We start from the raw sequence: 19,905 nt of genomic DNA, 5'->3' as shown, positions 1-19,905 counted from the left end.
ATTCATATGCACATTAAAGTTCGAGAAGCACTGATCCAGGCAATGCCAATGCTGCTGATGTACAGATAGCCTACATGAGTAGTAAGGATACTGATGGTCGCAGTTGTTCATCATTTTTCAAGGAGTTTCTCACTTCTGTTTCAATAAGCAGTAACACTTGCACTAGGATTGGCTTGGTTTAACTTTTGGTGGCCTAAGTCCCAGATACACCCAGTTATGTTGTCATGGCCCCTTCCTCCTTCCTTTCTTTCTCTCCTGCCCTTCTTTTCTTTCTCCCTGCTCCCTCCCAACCCCCTCCCATCCCCATCTCTCTGCTCTAACACATCATGTACATAGATCGTCAGGCACTTCTCACCCACGATCCTATCCATTAAGGATCTTCATGCATTCTTGAATTAGAGAGGTATTTCTCAATTTTTATTTTTTTTCCATTATCACCCCTCTAAGGAGTCTTTGTAGACATTTTTTCCCAACTGCCCCCTCGCCCAAAATATTAATACCACAGATACAATGTGTATCTGCTTATGTGCTATATGTGTATCTGTATTTTATACCTAAAAGAGTACAATTGTTTCATGATCCCCCTAAGCTAATTTTTACCCTCTTAGGGATGATATCGCTGTTCCTTTCCCCTTCTCCCCACAAATGAGAATGCAGTTATTAGGGTGAACGTGGGGAGATAATCTGGTCTGTAGCCACTTTGAAGAATCTACTTGAATCAACCTTCCCTACCTCAGGGATAATTGAAGAACAGGGAGGAGTCCAAGAAAGACACCCTTTGGTGGAGGTAGGCCTTCAAAACTCTTTATCCATAGGAAGGTCCCACCCTGAACTGGGAATTTCAAGGATTCATCCAAAGAGTTGTTGTTCTTGAATTTTGGCAGGATATCCTGATACCGCCACTCCAGGCTCCCAGTTTGAGCCCAAAGTATCCTCCTTCACACCTGTGTTTCTCTCCTGCAACAAAGTCGCCTTCCTTCTTTTTTCCAAGTCCCTTTTTAATAATCTCACACATCCCCTAGAAATTTTCCCCATCCAATTTTTTCCTCTTTTTTTTTGTTTTTTTTTTTTTTTTTTTTTTTGGCGGTACGCGGGCCTCTCACTGTTGTGGCCTCTCCCGTCGCAGGAGCACAGGCTCCGGACGCGCAGGCTCAGCGGCCATGGCTCACGGGCCCAGCCGCTCTGCGGCACGTGGGATCTTCCCAGACCGGGGCACGAACCTGTGTCCCCTGCATCGGCAGGTGGACTCCCAACCACTGCGCCACCAGGGAAGCCCTATTTTGTAACATTTTTAATCTTCCCCCCCTTTCCTAGATCCTTCTCTGCTAAATTCTGATAATGGACAAATCTGCTTTATCCCACAGACATCTGCCCTTGGCTTAATTTACTTTCTCCCCACCCTTCCCCCAGAGCTTTTTTGAGAAATAATTGAAATATAACATTGTGTAAGTTTAAGGTATGCAATATGATGATTTTTAATTAATTTCATTCATTTCTACACTTCTCAAAAGGTTGCTTATACTTCTTTCTGTCTTCCCACACACACCCTAACCAAGGTGTTGGAACATGGGATTTGGAGTCCTGTAGATCTATTTTTGACTTCTGGCACCTTCCTGAAGTCATTTTGTAATCTTTGGCACATTAATTGATTTCTGTAAGTCCCAGTTATCTTCTCTGTTAAATATATGCCTCGTACAGTTACTTGGAGGGATAAAATGAGTAGTTAAGTCCCAGCCAGCATAGAACCTGGCCCATAGGAGGGTTCTGAATTACATTCAAATGTCGTGATTTTTTTTTCCTCAAATCATTATCTTTAATTTTATTGTGATATTTTGTTAGTCAATCTATAGTTAAATGTGACCAAACTGCAGTGCTTATTTAAAATAACTGTATAGCTTATTCAGCAATATTTATATCTTTAACTGTTACCAGTCAGCTTCTAACTTGGTATTATTTTGGTCATTTTTAAAAGATACTCAAAGAAGGATTACAGAAATATACATATCCTCCAGAAACTGCAGAAGACTTTGGAACAGAAAACACTTTCCCACCCATAGAGGTCATGCTTGAGGTTCATGAGAACGTAATCTTTTTTGAGAATCCTATGGTTGCAAGGTGGGATGCTGAAGGTACGGCAGTGTCTTAACCAGCTTTGATAATTATGTAATGAAAAGAGATACAATAATATAAATTCTTAAATCAAATTAGGAAATGCAGCGTGTAAACTGAGTTTCTAATCTTACATATTTCTCTGCCAATTCTAGGGTCTTTGTTTTGTTTGCTTTTGATGGAAAAGAAGAGGGATTGGAGTTTTTTATAACTATTAGTTGCTGAAGTGTTTATATCTGCCATATTCTCTGAGAAATGTCCTTATGTTTATACAATTGAGTTTTAAAAAAGAAGGAAATGAACAAAAATATCAAGATAGCATAGCAAATCAAAAACAAACAAATGAAAAGCCTACTCTCTCTTGAAATGCCCAAATAATTCACACTGGGGTGATTAAAATTTTTGTGTGTGTGTGTGTGTGTTACGCGGGCCTCTCACTGTTGTGGCCTCTCCCATTGCGGAGCACAGGCTCCAGACGCGCCGGCTCAGCGGCCATGGCTCACGGGCCCAGCCGCTCCGCGGCATGTGGGATCCTCCCGGACCAGGGCACGAACCCATGTCCCCTGCATCGGCAGGCGGACTCTCAACCACTGCGCCACCAGGGAAGCCCGGTGATTAAAATTTGATTATTTTAATGCTAATGATTTATAAGTTGCAAAGCTTATTACAGCCAGGTACTAAGGATGTGGAGTGGGCAAATGGGAAACCTGAGAAAGAGGAAAACTAGCCACTGTATGCCTCTTTATAACTTCTGACTGTTGAATCATGGGAAATTATTGCTTACTCAAAATGTTAAATAAATATCAGTAAAATCAGAAGTACTAACAAAAATACAAGCTAATAATTCACCAGTCATTAGCAGATACCTTATTTGGGGTTGGCAGGGTAAACTTTGAAAGGTCACGGTCTTGTGAATCAATGTATGCACATTTTGGGGCTCTTAGATGAAAGCCGAATAGCTTTGTTTTTAGTGTAGGTGAATTATTCTACATCCATCTATTTGTGAAAGGGTTTACATACTAGATGATAGGTTTAGAACAGATAAGATCACTAAAGCACAGAGCTATTACTTTATTTAGTTAATGGGGGCAGAGAATTTAGAGAATATTTTGTACTTTAAACTTTTTCATGGTTGCTACAATACTCCATACTTTTGCTTGTATAGACATAGCCACAAGATATTATTTATTCTAGAAATAATTTATATATTAAAAACAGTATATTTTTATCAATATATTAAACCATAAGGTATATCAAAATGAACATTAGGTAATTTTTTTCCTTTTATGTTGCTTTTAGAGGTTTCACTTTTCCTTTAACGGTAATGTTCCTAAATATTTATCACATTAAAATTTATTCATACTCAATTAGTATTAGACAAGGTAAATTATCCCACATGATTCAGGGAAATACAATATGTAAAAATTGACTCTAACTATAGTAATTATACGACAGTAATCTACAACTCCAGTAATTTTTAAACCATGGGGAAACTTTTTTTGCCAGGGAATACTAGAAAGTTGAAGAATTTATTTATAGGCAATACTTAATTTTTACGTTTACAAATTAAAATAATTTTGTTAATGTAAAAGCAAAAAGAGGAATTATAAAGAACTTAGTTTTCCAATATAATCGTATTTATTATATTGAATTTAAGACTCAAAAATAGTCAGTGAAACCCTCCATGTGAGAAGAGGAGAAAGGCAAGTGGGAATGAAGAGGGTGTTCTAGAAAGATAATGATTCATTCATTTGTTCCATAAATATGCTAAACAATAAGAAAGATAGAGATAAATGAGACATAGCTCCTTCTTCCAGGAGTTTTCAAAGTTGTAGGAGAGGCGGAGAGGGAAAAAAATCATAATACAATGTAGTAAGGTGCTATATAATAGAAGTGCTAAGGAGCAGAATAGTGGCTGGGTCCCATCTGGAGAGTTACGGAAGGCTTCTCCTAGGGTGAAATATTGAACAGGTCCTTAAGAGACTAAGAGAACTTTCACATGTAAGTCTCATGTGGACGTATGTCTTCATTCCTCTTGGGTATATCCCTAGGAGTGGAATTGCTGGGTTGAATGGTAAATTGATGCTTAACTATTTAAGAAACTTGCCAAATTGTTTTTCAAAGTATCTGTACCAGCAAGATACGAGGTTTCCCGTTTCTCCACATCCTTGCCAACATTTGTTGTTATCTGTTTTTTTGATTATAGCCACTCTAGTGGGTGTGAAATGGTAGTTTGTGGTTTTAATTTGTATTTCCCCAATGACCGGTAATGTTGAGCATCTTTTTTAATGTATTTACTATACTTTTGTATATCTTCTTTGATGAAATGTTTATGCAAATCTTCTGCCCATTTTTAAGTTGGGTTGTGTTTTATTATTGAGTTGTAAGAGACACAGAATACCACCTATTATATGATTGTATTTAATGAAAAGTCCAGAAAAGGCAAATCTTTAGAGACAGGAAGTATATTAATAGTTGCTTGGGGCTGGTGATGGGGATGGGAATTAACTATAAATGGACATAAGAGATCTTATTTGGAGGATAATAGTGTTCTAAAACTGAATAAAACTGGATGGTGATGATGGTCGTACAGCTCGATAAATTTACTAAAAATAATCGCATACTCAAGACAGGTGAATTTTAAATTTGTTTAAAAAGAAAGATGAAGAGAGTTTCTCTAAGAGATAAAGGAAGAGTCCTCTAGGAAGAAAGAAAAGCATGTGCAGAGGCTCAGAGGTATATGATGTTGTTGCAGAAGAAGAAAAAGTGTGGCTGGAAAGAGGTCTTAGAAGTGGCAAAGGAGGAAGCCGGAAATCAGAATCAGACCTTCATTCTAAAGGTCTCACAACTGTGCTGAGGAGTCTGGACTTGATCCTGTAGACAGGAAGAAACTCCCAGCAAAGCTGGCTTTTTGTGGAGATTCTATTCTAAATGTGAAAAATCAATTTATACATATTGCAGTTATGGTAGTGGTTTCATTCTTATTTTTGCAGAGGAAAAAATGGAACTAATGTCACATTCTTCCTAATTATAAAGGTAAACACTGGAAAACTGATGGCATCAGCAATGTATCTTACAAATCGGAAGACAGACTTATAACATTCAGCCTGGAAACTTTTGGCCCTGTTACCTTGATTCAAGACGCTCATGTTAATATGCCATACCAGTCATGGGAGCTAAGACCACTTGATGTGAACAAAGTACTTCTGACTGTGACTACAGTATTTACTGAGATTCAAATACAAATTAAGGTAAACTGCTGTTATAGCAAGTCATGTCAAAGAGCTAAATCTCTTTGATGACTGTAAGTGTGTCAAAGCAATCAATCACTGCTGATTTACATATTGAAATGTGTCTTTTATAAATCTATTTACAATATACCTTGAACTATAATTTCTAAATGAAATATAAATTAAATAGGTAGGAAATAGCATGTAATAAGTAAAGTACGAAGTTGTACCCTGAAGTTACTAGGAATAGAACAATTGGTGAAGCTATAAGCCTGGTTGCAGTATGACTTTCAGAATTTTTGATCCACTCTAAAGAGGCTTCCTGATCTTATCAGCTAGCCATTTGAAATCCCTTTTGAGTGCCTCCATTGCTCATCACTCAGAAATTACACAGTCTGAAATTTAGAGACACAAAAAGAAGATTTAGTGGTTGCCTGAGGCTGAGGGTGGGAATGAGGATTAACTGTAAATGGACACAAGGGATTTTATCGGAGGGATGAAAATGCTGTAAAACTGATTTATGGTTAATAGTTGCACCACTCAGTAAAGTTACCCAAAAAAATCACTGGACTGTGCACTTGGGTGAATTTTATGATATGTAAGATATACCTCATGAAAGTTGTTTTAAAAAAGAGAGAGAGGAAAAAAAAAGAGATAACCTGAAATTCCTTATGACTGTGGCAGGAAGGCTAGAATATCATCAAATCTGGCTTTTAAAGTCAGGTGAGAGATGTGAACTCTGTACACCTTCAAATTGCCACTTTGCAGACATTTTTTTTAAATAAATCTATTTATTTATTTACTGTGGCCATGCTGGGTCTTCATTGAGGCAGTCTCAGTAGCTGTGGTGCACAGGCTCTCTAGTTGCAGCACGTGGGCTCTAGAGCATGAGGGCTCAGTAGTTGCAGCATGTGGGATCTTAGTTCCCTGACCAGGGATTGAACCCGGGACCCCTGCATTGGGAGCATGAAGTCTTGACCACTGGACCACCAGGGAAGACCCGCCACTTTGCAAACTTTAAAACTGAATAATAATTTTGCATTATTATGTTAAAATTTTATTACATATGTATAAAAAATTATGATCCTTAAAAGTTGCAACATGATTGCTGTCAAATAGCTATTATATATCAATATGAGCACATGTAGTATTCTTAGATCATAATTTATAAAGTAGGAGACCTGAGAGATCCTTCAGTTCGGTCCCTGGATTGCTCAGATGAGCCCAAGAAGAGTTGATAAACTGCTTAAGGTAACGTGGAGACTTGCGGGTGGAGCTTTCGTATCAGGCCTAAAACATATCTGTCCTGCATTCTTTTTAATATAGGATTTTGTTTTAATAGTGTAAAGAACCTAACAGCTGGACCTAGAATGATAATAGTTTCTTTAACTTGTATAAACCCTTTTTTCTTATTGAAACTAGGAAAACCTCTGCATGTTAGCGTCAATCAAACTAAATAACAAAAAGCATTCCTCTATTTTGGAAGAAAAGTGGATGACTCCTGTTTCTTTCATTATTGCTTTGAAAGAAGCTGGACTGAATATCTTCCCTACTGGACACTCTCACTTTTATGTTGTTATAAACTATAAGGTAAGAATGAATCTTTCCAAATTTAATGTGCTGGACATTTAGAATGTTAGCAAGTGTTAAATTTTATATAAATCTTAAGGTACACCAATGGTTTTCTATATTCACTTATATAAGATTCTAGTTAGAAAGGAAGGAATAAATAGCATGACCAGAAATCCAGGGTTCTCTCAAATTTAATAATCTATTGTATGATCTTCATAATGACACATGGAGCATAACCACAGCTGGTCAGTTTAGTGCAAAGGTAGAGTCTGAGCAACTTCCCATTTCCTATGCTTTCTTTCTCCTTCCAGACTGGATATGTGTAAGATTTCTTAAAAGAGTAAATGACTCAGCAGTTTCCCAAATACGATAGTCAGGCAAAATTAGACATACAAGGACCACCAAACTCACTTCCTTCTATTTCTCGACAGAGCCTCCCTGTCTGTGTACAGCTTCATATGACGCATAAGTTTAGTGAAATGAGATCCTTCCATGTTAAACTGCGAGCTCCTTGAGGGGGGTGGCCGTTTCTTAATCAGCTTTGATTCTTCTAGCACCAAGCCTATTTCTAGAATACAATAGATGTTTAGCAAATATTTACGATGCATGAATGAAGACAAAGTGGCTTCTAATCATGAAAGGTGTTTTGGGCAGAAGAGTTCTATACTCAAGAGCGAGTTTATAATATACCAGAAAATGGCAATATAGGTAGACACAACATTCGAAAATAATCCTGTCAATAAGAGTGCATACGTATATGCGTAGGGGAAAAAAAACCAACCTTAGTTTTAGTAACTCAAATTGCCAGTTACTCTACAAATGCTGAATGTCATATACTAGTCATCGTTTCAGAATATTATACTCAAGACTTTTTTTTTTCTGAACACCTATATTCTAGACGTTGTTTTAGATGCTTAGGAAACAGTGAATAAAACACAGGTCCCTGCCCTTGTGGAGCTTACATTCTAGTTGAGGGAGGCAAAAATAAACAGCAAACATAATAAACAAAATTATCTTATATGCCAAAAGGTGCTAAGTAGTATGGAAAAGGAAAGTTACAATAACAGGGTGTAGCGGGGAGAGGGGTTCAATAAGGAGACAAGATTTGAGCAACGCTTCAAGGTGGGGAATTTAGCCAAGTTGATATCTCTGGAAGGATATCAGCTTCCAGGTGGAGAGAAGACCTGGGGAAAGAGCCCAGAGGGCGTGGCCTGGTGTGTTTGAGGTTGGGAGGGACAGCAAGGAGGCTGGGGTGCCAAGAGAGCAAAGGGAGAAGAACAGGGGATAAGGTCAGAGAGATAATGGGGTGTACGGGGCATGTCAGACCACAGAAGCCCTTGTGGAGCATTGTTAGGACTTTGGATTCTACTCTGAAAAGGGAAGCCGTTGCCCCATTTTGAGAAAGAAGTCATGTAATCTTACATTTCATTTTATGTTTTTAATATTTGAATTTTTATTTATTTTTCAGTTTTTTTAAATTTTTATTGGATTATAGTTGATTTACAATGTTGTGTTAGTTTCTGCTCTACAGCAAAGTGAGTCAGTTATACATATATACATATATTCACTCTTTTTTAGATTCTTTTTCCATATAGGCCATTACAGAGTATTGAGGTCCTTGTGCTGTACAGTAGGTCCTTATTAGTCATCTATTTTATATATAGTAGTATGTATATGTCAATCCCAATCTATCTCCCAATTTATCCCTCCCCCCCCTTTTCCTCCTTTGTTAACCATAATTTTGTTTTCTACATCTGTGACTCTATTTCTGTTTTGTAAGTAAGTTCATTTGTACCATTTTTTTAGATTCCACTTATAAGTGATATCATATATTTGTCTTCTCTGTCTGATTAACTTCACCTGACTTACATTTAAATGGATCTGTGTTGAGACCAGACCACACTGTAGGAGGCCAAGGATGGAAGGGAGACTAGAGAGGCTCTGCGATCAACTCTATTTGTTTGTATATTGACAGCTTCCTTTGGTAGAAGTGAAAGCTTATCGACAAATGGCCCTGTTAAGTTCTGCTTTTGCATTTGGTTGGAGCAAGTGGAATACAGTATGTGATTCTAACAAAGTTGTATTTCAGGTATAGTATGCAAAAACCCCAATAAACTATTTTGTGCTCCAAAAGAAGATACTCAAAAGCTAAATGAATGTAGACCATGGTTTCTCCTTTTAAAAAGGTGAAAAAGATTAACATTCAAAATGGAGTTTTACAACTTCATTTTCTTTAATTTTGTCAAAAATATAAAACCAGGGCTTCCCTGGTGGCGCAGTGGTTGAGAGTCTGCCTGCCAATGCAGGGGACGCGGGTTCGTGCCCCGGTCTGGGAAGATCCCACATGCCGCGGAGCAGCTGGGCCCATGAGCCATGGCCGCTGAGCCTGTGCGTCCGGAGCCTGTGCTCCTCAACGGGAGAGGCCACGACAGTGAGAGGCCCAAGTACCGCCAAAAAATAAATAAATAAATAAAACCAAACCATGTAAAGGTTATACTTTCATTGTCCATTATGGTATCAAATGCTCTTGATTTCAGGCTTAGAGACCTTATCTCTCTTTACATCAACTGAGGAACAAATGTCAGCCTTTCACGTGAATATATCTATGATTCACAGACTTTCTCCTCTGAGAGGGTTAGGCCTCCAATTTAACTTTCTGGCACATTTCCTACTGCCTGATAAAGAATGTATCTTATCAAATTCTACAAGATGACTGATGAATATTTTAGCATAAATGAGCCACCATATTTATCTATCTTGTTCATTGTGTGTTTCTCCTATTACAATATAAGCTCGTTGAAGACAAGGTTTTTACTGTTGCAGTTGTTAGTTACTTATTAATACGTTTAGTTATTTTTTCTTTGTTGTTGTCTTATCCGCAGCACCTAGAACAGTACCTGACACTTGAAGCCATTCAATAAATATTTTTTAAGGAATTTTAATACATTTTGATAAGTTGATGAACAGTTTCATGCCTTAAAAAAAATGGGACATTAAGACTGTTTCTTTTTATCTTAGCAATTCAGGGAACTCAACTGAGCCCTTCAAATAAAATACTCTACTGTCAAAATACCCAATAAAAGAGGGAACTATTAACATATTTTTCTTTCTTTTTCCTTAGGTGAGGGAACACCTTCCTAAAGAAGAACCCATTCAAAATCCTAATTGGACCCTTTTAATGTTTAGTGGTGATAGGGCACAAAGTCTCAAAATCAATGAATCCAGTGATGCATTCTCTGAAGCCCTTAAAGAAGAAACTGAGTTTCATTCTACTTTATATCACATGGTTAAGGATTTTGCTTCTAAAGAAGCAATGAAGAAAATTAGGTGTTCCAACTGCCAGTTTGTTGACTCTGTATGCCACATGCTACTCTCAACTAGATTACTCAGCTATTCTTAATCCCCACTGATAAATTTTATTCAGTATGAAGAATGAAGCAACTTGGAGAAAAATCCGGTATTTCTACAATAAAGTGTAATGAGTGAATATATGCCAAATAGGCTGTTAAAATGATCTAATCAGCATTTTACACTCAAATTTTATTTTCTAAGAATTAGGGTTTTTTTCCTTATGCATATGTGACCTACTGAGACTTCCAACATTCACTGTATGAAAATTTGAATGGTTCTTTATTTCAATAAATTTTAACAAACAATATCTCCTCCTCAAAAAGCTCATTAAAAAAAATCATATAGGTGGGCTTCCTCCCCACTGTATTTTAGTTAGGAAGGTAATCACAAAAAGAGGGGATATAAAATATCTTACAGTCATTCTGAGAACCTCTGGTTCCATGCTATAATTTCCCAGCTAAAAGCTACTAATTTACAAAGTTCAGATACTGAAACTTTAAAAATCAAGATTAGCATTAGCACACTAGGATGTGCTGCAGTCACACTGGCGGTGGCCCATTGTGTTGGAGTCTGGTAAATGGCCACAAGATATGTTCTAGAGACATCCAGGAGTCCCCATCCTGTGTGGGAGCAGCATCCACAGACTTCTGGAAAAATCGGCCTGTGAAGAAACTCATCAGTGCCGCAAATAGTACAACGAACGCGACAGAAAGCCAGAGTGCCTTACTGGCCTCTCTGATGGAAGTCTTGAGATTTGTTGTCCAGGAAGCTATTGTGTTATAACTACAAGGAAAACACAAAATCAGCATGTGGTAATCACAGTAATCTGTTATTAGAAACACTCCTTTTGTCAACAATAATCAAGTCATGCGTCTGCCCTGCATAATTCCACCAAAACCCCCTTGTAATAAGCTACATAGTATGATCTAGCCTCTTGGCTTTGGCCACAATCTGCTTCCCACACCCCTTATAATTTTTAGAATTAAAGAAATGATGTGCTAAGGTAAGAATCTGAAAATTATGTGATTTAGGCATTACTTAACTCCTAACAAGTACATTTGAGTATTAAGTTCATTTTTTCAATCAAGGAAGGCAATTTATATTCCTGGGGTAGAAGAAATAATGTTATTCATTGGGTAGAGCAAGATATATGTACTTATAAACATGTCACTTATTTCTCACCATACCCTGGACTTTTGCTGTACTGAAACGCTAAAATTCCTTTTAGAAACACCCACCAAAAAGCTTATTACAGCATCATATAAGTCTTTGAAAATAGTTAACTATGTGTTTTACATGTGCTAATTCATTTACTCATGACAGCAAAGCAATGACATAGGTACTATTATCATCTCTATTTTATAGGTGGTGAAATCAGTGCTCAAAAATGGATGAACTTGCCCAGGTCACACAGAGTCAGAGAGCTAATTCAAGCCTGGGCCATCTGGTTCCAAGGCCAAATTCTTAACACTGTGAACTCACCTGCCTCTTGTAGTTCGTAGGTTCAGGGATAATTGTTAAACACCATATGGAGTTTGTTATTCATCTTAAATTTAACATTTTGAAAGGTCTTTTAGTAAAGTGATTTGATTAAGATTAATTCTGCTAACCCTGCCTTACCTTTCCCCATTCCACCAAAATGGTATCATTTAGCAAGTAGACAACTTACATTGAAAAGACATCCCATTTTGATGGACTATTTTTCTTTTCAGAAAGACTTGGCTTTCTTGTCCTTTCTACTGTTTCTTCTTCAGGTGGTTCTGAGTCATCTTTAGTTCTGTAAATAAATATTGTTTTTAAATATTAAACTATGGATAATGTGCTATTATTATTTATAAGATACTGCTAAATTTTCCTGTATTACTAAGGAAGCTCACAGATATTCGTTTTGCTTTAGAAAGATTTGATAAATAGTAATTCTAAAAGTCAAATCACCAACTTTATATTTTTAACCATTTATAGGAATTTAATTTTCTTTTTTTTGTTGTTTTTGTTTTGTTTTGTTTTGTTTTGCGTTACGCGGGCCTCTCACTGTTGTGGCCTCTCCCATTGCGGAGCACGGGCTCCGGATGCGCAGGCTCAGAGGCCTTGGCTCGGGCCCAGCCGCTCCACGGCATGTGGGATCTTCCCGGACCAGGGCACAAACCCGTGTCCCCTGCATCAGCAGGCGGACTCTCAACCACTGTGCCACCAGGGAAGCCCAGGAATTTAATTTTTTAAAGTAACTTTCTGTATTTAGAAAAATAGCAAATGTTTGTTGTAGAAAGTTGGGATGCTAGCCAAAGAACAAATAAAAAGGGGAGATTTACAAAGAACGTGTTAAGTTAGTCAATTCTCACCACTCATAATTAACCAGTGTTGTTACTGTGATTTTCCATCTCAGCATGTGCGTGTGTGTGTGTCTGTGTGTGTATTAGTAACTACACTTTAAAAAGCAAATGTGGATGCTATATTTCTCCCTCTGTGTATTTTTCATTCAACGTATCATAAAATTTTTCTCATTAACAATTGATTTTACTCTTTTTTCTGTAGGTTTTTTGAGCAGTGCTAAAGTGGAATAACGTCAAAGTGTCATTTCTTCTTTCTCTAAAAAATCTTAATACTTTTAAACATGTTTATGAAGATATGTTTGATATAAAACTACCTAAAATAAACTATTAGTGGTCAGTGAGCTGGGAAGTAGCAAATGGGTTGACTGTATTTAAATAAAATCATATTATCTAAAGAGGGGTCCTTTACCTGAACAAAACTTGCTTCATTGTTCATGTTCCATGTTTCATGTTCCCTGATGAGTCCCTAGTTGGATTTGAATTTTGAAATCCCAAACTTACTGCCAAAGGGAACTGCCAAAGGGAAGTGCCAAAGGGAATTGTGTCTCAAAGTTTTTGTTTTTGTTTTTCAGTCAAACACCTATAGGGAATGCATGTGATAGATTTTAGTTTGGTTTTTAAAGGCAACAAAAGCCAGAATTCTTGTAGGAGTCTCAAGGTTTCAGTCTTTCGTTTGCGAAAACTTCTCAGTAGAAATCATACCATACTGACAAAACTTTTTAAATAGATTATAATCTTTTCAAGGAAACTCTTGATTTTTTTTTAACCCAGATTAGAAAATATCCATTATGTTAACTCTAAATCTAAAAAGAGTTCAATACATGCAATTAGACTCCCAGGATTATTTAAGGAAAAAATAAAGGCTTTGAGGGTAGGAACTATGTCTTTTTCATCTTTATATCTCTTAAGCTTGAGCGTAGTGTGTCTCACGTAACAGGCACGCAATGAACGTGTTATAAAATCAACATAAAATCATTTCATTAAGATCTCTACAGACGAGGAAACTGAGACCAAATAAGGTTAAGCAATTTGTCCAATGTCACCCAAGGATTTAGAGGCTTCTTCTTGTCCCTCCCTCTTGCCCTCTACCTTTCATTATAGGAGTATATTTCTTGTCCCTCCCTCTTGCCCTCTACCTTTCATTATAGGAGTATATTTTATTTGTTTAACTTGCTGGATATAGAGATAGCAATGTAGAGTTTTATGTTTCCCCTAGTCTTCATTTACTTAAAGGGAAGACATGTATATTTAATGCACATATATTACATATTACATTATATGTTGTAAATAATTCATCTAAGTAGATGAAAATTTTATTTCCGTGGCTCTTTATTGAACTTTCCCCCTGATGACAAGATACCTATATGGGAAAAAAATTCTCTTCACATATCTGGCAAATTCCAGGTTCTTTTCTAACTGAAGACCTCAAACCTTGAAGTACTGAGTGCTATGAGAGTGAATGTATTAGCAAGTAACATTTATATAGTACTTTATAGTTCACAAAAGTCTTAAACAATGAACGATCTTTTTGATGATGCAGCATTGACCTCATCTCCACAGAATAAAAGTGATCCCCACTATTTATGCCTGGCACATCAGGTTAATAAACACATCAAGCTTCACCTACTTTAGTTCACATTTTTCTTCTTCAGCATCTGCCCAGGAATAGGTGCTAATAAATCGATGTAATGAGGGACGGTGTTCACTCTGCTTTGACCCCAAAATACGCCTAAATAAAGACGATTATAGCCACTTGTCAAATCAAATACTTCTGTAGCCATTACCAATTTATTTCCCACTACCTAAATCAATACAAAAACGATACATTCTTATTTTTTCCTTGGCATATTCATATAATGCTTATTTCATAAGAAATAATTTCATGAACATATGCCAATTTTTATAATTATTCTGAATATACTCCATACAAATCAAATGTTACTATATCACTTATTTCAAACATTTACTTTAGCCCAGTTATAAAACAGTAAGGTTCCCAAAGAGCGACCATAAAATTACACTTACCAACTGCTTGACCTCCTACTGAATCGGTCATTATTTTCCATCCCAGCCACCTTTAAAGTTCAGATGTTAAGAAAATAATAAAATATGAATTTAGTGAAGTAAATTTATATTTCTGTCATATGAAAATAAATTTTCTTTTGACTAAGAACACTTAGGGATTTGCTTACCATTCCTGCATTTCCAATATTTCTGGGCAAAGAGGCAATGGTCACTCTTCGAAGAGAAGATGGCTACCCAAAGGGGGAAAATGTACACTTAGAAAATTCTCAATGTTTTATCCTTGTATGAAACACTGATGGGTATTCTTGAATGTACACATCTATGTACTTGACCACTGATGAGTTAAACAGGAGACATATTTTCAAGGATTTTGTTATGGCCAGACTGCCTTCCGGAAATATTCTGCCGATTTATATTCTACCTTCTCCAACAATGGATAATTTTTGCCAATCAAGTAAGGAATATAAGGCTTTCTGTTTAGGTTTCTAGTAACACTGAACACTGTTTTTCTATGCCAAATAACCCTGTACATATCTGCTCTGAGAACCACCTGTTTAGGATTTTTGCCTATATTCATTTTGTTAATGATATTTCTTGGCAGAATTTTTTTATTGTTAATGTAGCCAAATCTTTTCATCTCTTTCTCTCTCTCTCTCTCTTTTTTTTTTTTTTTTTTTTTTGTTATCTTTGGTTTTGTTTTGTTTTGTTTTTGGCCACATCGTGTGGCATGCAGGATCTCAGTTCTCTGACCAGGGATCGAACCCGTGCCGCCTGCAATGGAAGCATGGAATCTTAAACACTGGACCTCCAGGGAAGTCCCTCATCTCTTCCCCTCTTTTGCTACCATTTCTTTTATGCTTGGAAAGGTTTTCTCCAACTCAAGAGGAGATAAATATGCACCTATTTTAGGGATTTTTTTTCATGGTTTCATTTTTTCCATTTAATACATTTAAGGATGAGTATGACATTATAATGAATGGATGTGTTTATACCTCAGCCTTGAGATTTGTACAGGAGAATGTTATATTGTGTGGCTCTTCACATTTAAATAAGTAGAACTTCAGGAAATAAACTGAAGACGTTTTAAGTGAATTCTTTTCTTAAGCCACCATTTCTAATTTAATTTTATAGGTTAGGTGAACATCAAAAATATCAAATTGTGGTCCAAAAACCTGGGTTCTAATCATGATTCTATCACTACAGGATCATAACTAATCACTTAACTTCGGTGAAAGTTCATTTCCTCATCTGTGAAAAAGATTTGGATGGAATGATTTTAAAGTCCCTTGCTCAAAAATTCAGTGAAATGTTTTCAAACTGACAAAAACTGCTGGTTGACTTTCAATATCCTGTTTTCCCCTTCTACTTAGTAACAAACCCCACTAATTTTTAGTTAGGCATACAGCCTCCAGAACAAAAGCTGTCTTCATCTTATTTCCAACAAAGAATGAAAAGGGAAATGTTATCTGGGACTTCTAGGAAGTGTCTTCAGAGGTAGAGAGAACACCCGTTCTTGCTTCTTCCTTTTTCTTGGAGCAGGACTCAACATAATGACCAGGACTTGGTACCCAGAAATGACAAAGCTATCTTAGACTATGAGATGGAAGCAAAGCGCTTAGGTGGATGACTTGGCAAGAGAGACGGGGACTGGGATTCTGTGAAGCTGCTCTGCCGTCGTTGGACTGCTCATTCCCAACTTTGGTTTCACATGAGAGAGAAACTATCGTTATACTGGCTTTCCTCTCGCTGCCAGGCAAAGTTAATTGATATACAAATATTGCAAGAAGTACAAAAGCGTACACATATAAACATAAACACACATGTATATATACATAACACATATATATGAATTAAAATCACTGTTGTTTTATGATTTAAAGCCATGTTGCTTCAAGTAATATTTTAAAACCATCTCAGCTATAACATTTGATAGATATTTGTTACCTTAGAGTTTAGAGAAGCTGAACGTTTTTTAATTTGGCAGTCACCTGAAAGGGAAAACACATTTGTGTATTTTTGGAATTACATGTGCAATTTAACGCAATGGTCTTAATTCTTTACAAAGAAAAGCAATGGTTAGAAAATATTTATTTAAGACCCTAGACACTACTGAGCAATATAAATATCTGGTTATCATTTATTTGGTGATTCACAACGTTAGTAATCTGAACCAATGGAATACAGTCCTCTATGTCACTGCCAATGTCCACAATGCCTGCCTAGCACAGAGGGGGCACTAAATGAATGTCTGCTGAATCAATGAGCTCAAAATTACAGATCAGAAGATCATCACATGTTATTACTTTTCAAGAAGAGGGAACAGATCATTAAAATGAAAATTCTGCCTATAAACATTCATACTGTCTATTTAAAGTAAAACTATAAGGTTTATATAAGCCTTCTGTTAAGATATTCTCCATGGTCTCAGATGTCTCCCTATTTTCCAATCTATTCATCAGCTTACTCTGTCACAGTCCTTCCTTGTTCGAGGGATACAAAACCATTGTTGATAAGAGTGGTTCATTTATGCTATTGTGCCTTGCTTTATGTGTGGAGAAAAAGCCAATTCTAACATATCCTAAGGAAGACAACCCTGGAGTCAACTCAGTGAGTTGGATTAGTTATATTCTCTCATGTCATCATTTTAATGAAATCTTGGTGTCTACCATAAAGTCCATCTTGTCTCCTAATTTGTTTTCTAACTGACATCTTACTCTGGGCTATATAAATAACAGGAATGAGTTGTTTCTTATATTCTATATATCATATCCTTCTAATATAATCTTAACATAAGGGTCTTATACTAAAGATTATATAATAATTAGTAAGAGAGAGAATGAAAAAGAAGAAAGTTAGAAAAACATAACATACAATTATCTTAAACTTTTATTACCTTCATCTTCAAGAGGGTTAAAAGTCCTTTCATTTTGCAAAAGAACCTGTTTTAGTTCTTCTAATTCAGCATGTTCTTTGGCATACATTCTCTTCAGATTTTCTACATGCTGAATCATCACTTCGACAGCTTTACTAACCCGACTTTCCTAGCAGGAAAAAAAAAAAGAACAAATTTAGGGCTTCCCTGCTGGCGCAGTGGTTGAGAGTCCGCCTGCCGATGCAGGGAACACGGGTTCGTGCCCTGGTCTGGGAAGATCCCACATGCCGCGGAGCGGCGGGGCCCATGAGCCATGGCCGCTGAGCCTGCGCGTCCGGAACCTGAGAGGCCCGCGTACCGGAAAAAAAAAAAAAAAAAAAAAGAACAAATTTACATTGAAAATACTATTCTTGATACGCAGTTAAAAGACAGTGAATGAGACACATGCACTTATCTTCACTCCATCCTTAAATCCTACAAAAATGACAAGGGATTTTTTTTTAAGGCATGAATAGACAAGGGTAAATAGAATGGAAGAGGATATGACAAAGTTTTGAACACCTGCCAAGTAGAAGGACCGGTGGTAAATGACTAAGACCTGAAAAGCTGAACCCTAAAAAAAAGCAGTAAGAAAAACCTAGAAGCCACCTGGGTTATACCACAGAAAGCTGCAAATGCTCAGGAATTAGTGGTGCCTTTGGAATTAAGCTTGAAGATAGAACAGAAGAAATGGTTGAAAATCTGTGTAAAAAGTGATTAGATCCACAGATCCCCTCCCTTACTCAGGTCAGCTGAGCCCCTCTACCACTTTGGTGAAAGACTACAAAAGCTGGCTATCTAGAGAGAGTTAACCAGAGTGTCTGTGGATTGAGCAGTAACAAATAGTTGATGGTGAGTGGATCATACAGAAAAGAACAGATTTAAGCAAAAGTCTATATATATATTGAATCTAGAGATATGGAGCCTTATTCTTCCAACTATCAAACACTTGTAGCCATGCTTATACTCTCAAGACTGGCAGTTGGAAGACTTTTCTCTGAGGAATCTAACATCGCAAGATGACAGTCTTAAAACTACCAACGTTAAGAGTATCCCAGTGACACAACCTAGCTTGTGTGAAGCTCAGAGGCAACAAGAAACTTCCCCACCCAACATATACAGAGCTCCCAGTCAGCTGTATAGTGGGTCATCACTAGTCAGAGGAAAGCCTCTAGCCTGAGAAAAGGAAATCAAAACAAAAAGAAAAAACTAAAATTTCAATGAAACTATCAATATTTCCAGAAAAGTAAGAATAAGTATTGCATCTATGAAATAAGAACAAGATATTAAAAAGCAACATTCTGAGAATTTTAGAAGTCTGGAAATTAAAAATATGATAAAAAAAATATGCAACTTAAGAGAAGAGTTTCAAGATAAGGTTAAGGAAATTTCTCTGAAACTAGAGCAAAAAGACAAAAATGTAGAAAACAGGCAAGAAAGGACCAGTTCGGAGAAAGGAATTCAAGAAGTATAGAAAATGTAGAAAAATTCCATCAAATGTAGAAAAGGAAACAGTTCAAGAAAATCCCTGAACTCAAGAAATAACTTTCCAGCTTAGGACCTAAAACAGTGGTTGAAAATAAACCCATGCCAAGGAAGGACAGTAGGGGTAAGAGGATACCCTAAAAGCTTCTGGAAAGTAAAAAGGGGTTATAAACAAAAGTTCAAGGGTCAGAATGGCATCAAAGTTTGATAGCAACTCCAGAAGCTAAGAAGAAGATGAAAAATTATGAAGGAAATGATTTCTAATCTAGAATCCTTCACCCAGCTACCGTAAAGACATAAAGAATAAAGCCATTTTCAGTTATATAACATTTTTAAAAGTTTACCTCCCAGGCATTCTCTCCCTCAGAAAAACGCGTGAGATGTTCCACCAAAATAAAAAAGTAAGCCAGCAAAGAAGGAGGTATGGGATTCAGGAAATGGGATTCAACTCAAGAAAGAAGTGAAAGAAATCTTCATTTAAGAATTCCTAAGACTTTTGTGGTAAGCCTGAAGATCAGTCAGTTGAGACTGACAGGTCAAAAATCTCTGGAAGCAACATCTCAATGAAGAAATTGACAGAATACCTGATGAGTCTGAATGTATTGTGAGATCTAGACTCCCTGGGAGAGGCTGAGAATAAATTAGACATAAGTAAATAGAAAACTAAGCATAACAATCATGGCAAAGGAAAATGATTAACTCCATGAAGAACATGAACATTGTGCAAAGAAGGAAAAGACATCATAACAGACTACTGTCTCTGCTGTGAATAGAATTTACACGGGCATAATAATGTTTACAGATAATATAGATCTAATATTATTCATCCACTTTTTTTTTTTTTTTTTTCGGTACGGGGGCCTCTCCCTGCTGTGGCCTCTCCCGTTGCGGA

At 36.8% G+C, this 19,905-nt stretch overlaps 2 protein-coding genes across 5 annotated transcripts in view; one reads left to right on the top strand and one right to left on the bottom strand.

Annotated features, from left to right (window-relative positions):
- DNAI7 (dynein axonemal intermediate chain 7) overlaps positions 1 to 10,569 on the top strand; it is an 82,846-nt gene extending 72,277 nt beyond the window's left edge. For 3 of the 4 annotated variants that reach the window (XM_007446276.1, XM_007446275.1, XM_007446274.1), the window contains 5 exons: positions 1,973 to 2,129; positions 5,146 to 5,360; positions 6,762 to 6,929; positions 8,887 to 9,000; positions 10,033 to 10,569. In XM_007446276.1, the coding sequence (XP_007446338.1) occupies positions 1,973 to 2,129; positions 5,146 to 5,360; positions 6,762 to 6,929; positions 8,887 to 9,000; positions 10,033 to 10,311 (933 nt within the window). In that variant the 3' untranslated portion in view covers positions 10,312 to 10,569. The remainder of the gene's footprint in view (positions 1 to 1,972; positions 2,130 to 5,145; positions 5,361 to 6,761; positions 6,930 to 8,886; positions 9,001 to 10,032) is intronic. The other variant, XM_007446277.1, reaches the window with a different exon arrangement.
- A 232-nt stretch (positions 10,570 to 10,801) lies between these two features.
- The window catches only part of IRAG2 (inositol 1,4,5-triphosphate receptor associated 2), a 37,331-nt gene continuing 28,227 nt past the window's right edge, over positions 10,802 to 19,905 (bottom strand). Inside the window, exons 12-18 of the mRNA XM_007446273.1 lie at positions 17,511 to 17,658; positions 16,562 to 16,605; positions 14,785 to 14,847; positions 14,618 to 14,667; positions 14,220 to 14,321; positions 11,932 to 12,039; positions 10,802 to 11,045 (exon numbers count right to left, since the gene is read on the bottom strand). Of these exons, the coding sequence (XP_007446335.1) occupies positions 10,802 to 11,045; positions 11,932 to 12,039; positions 14,220 to 14,321; positions 14,618 to 14,667; positions 14,785 to 14,847; positions 16,562 to 16,605; positions 17,511 to 17,658 (759 nt within the window). The remainder of the gene's footprint in view (positions 11,046 to 11,931; positions 12,040 to 14,219; positions 14,322 to 14,617; positions 14,668 to 14,784; positions 14,848 to 16,561; positions 16,606 to 17,510; positions 17,659 to 19,905) is intronic.

Source organism: Lipotes vexillifer, unplaced genomic scaffold, assembly GCF_000442215.2.
Source record: "Lipotes vexillifer unplaced genomic scaffold, Lipotes_vexillifer_v1.1 scaffold477, whole genome shotgun sequence".
NCBI lineage: Eukaryota > Metazoa > Chordata > Mammalia > Artiodactyla > Lipotidae > Lipotes > Lipotes vexillifer.
This window is presented reverse-complemented; position numbering and strand designations above follow the sequence as displayed.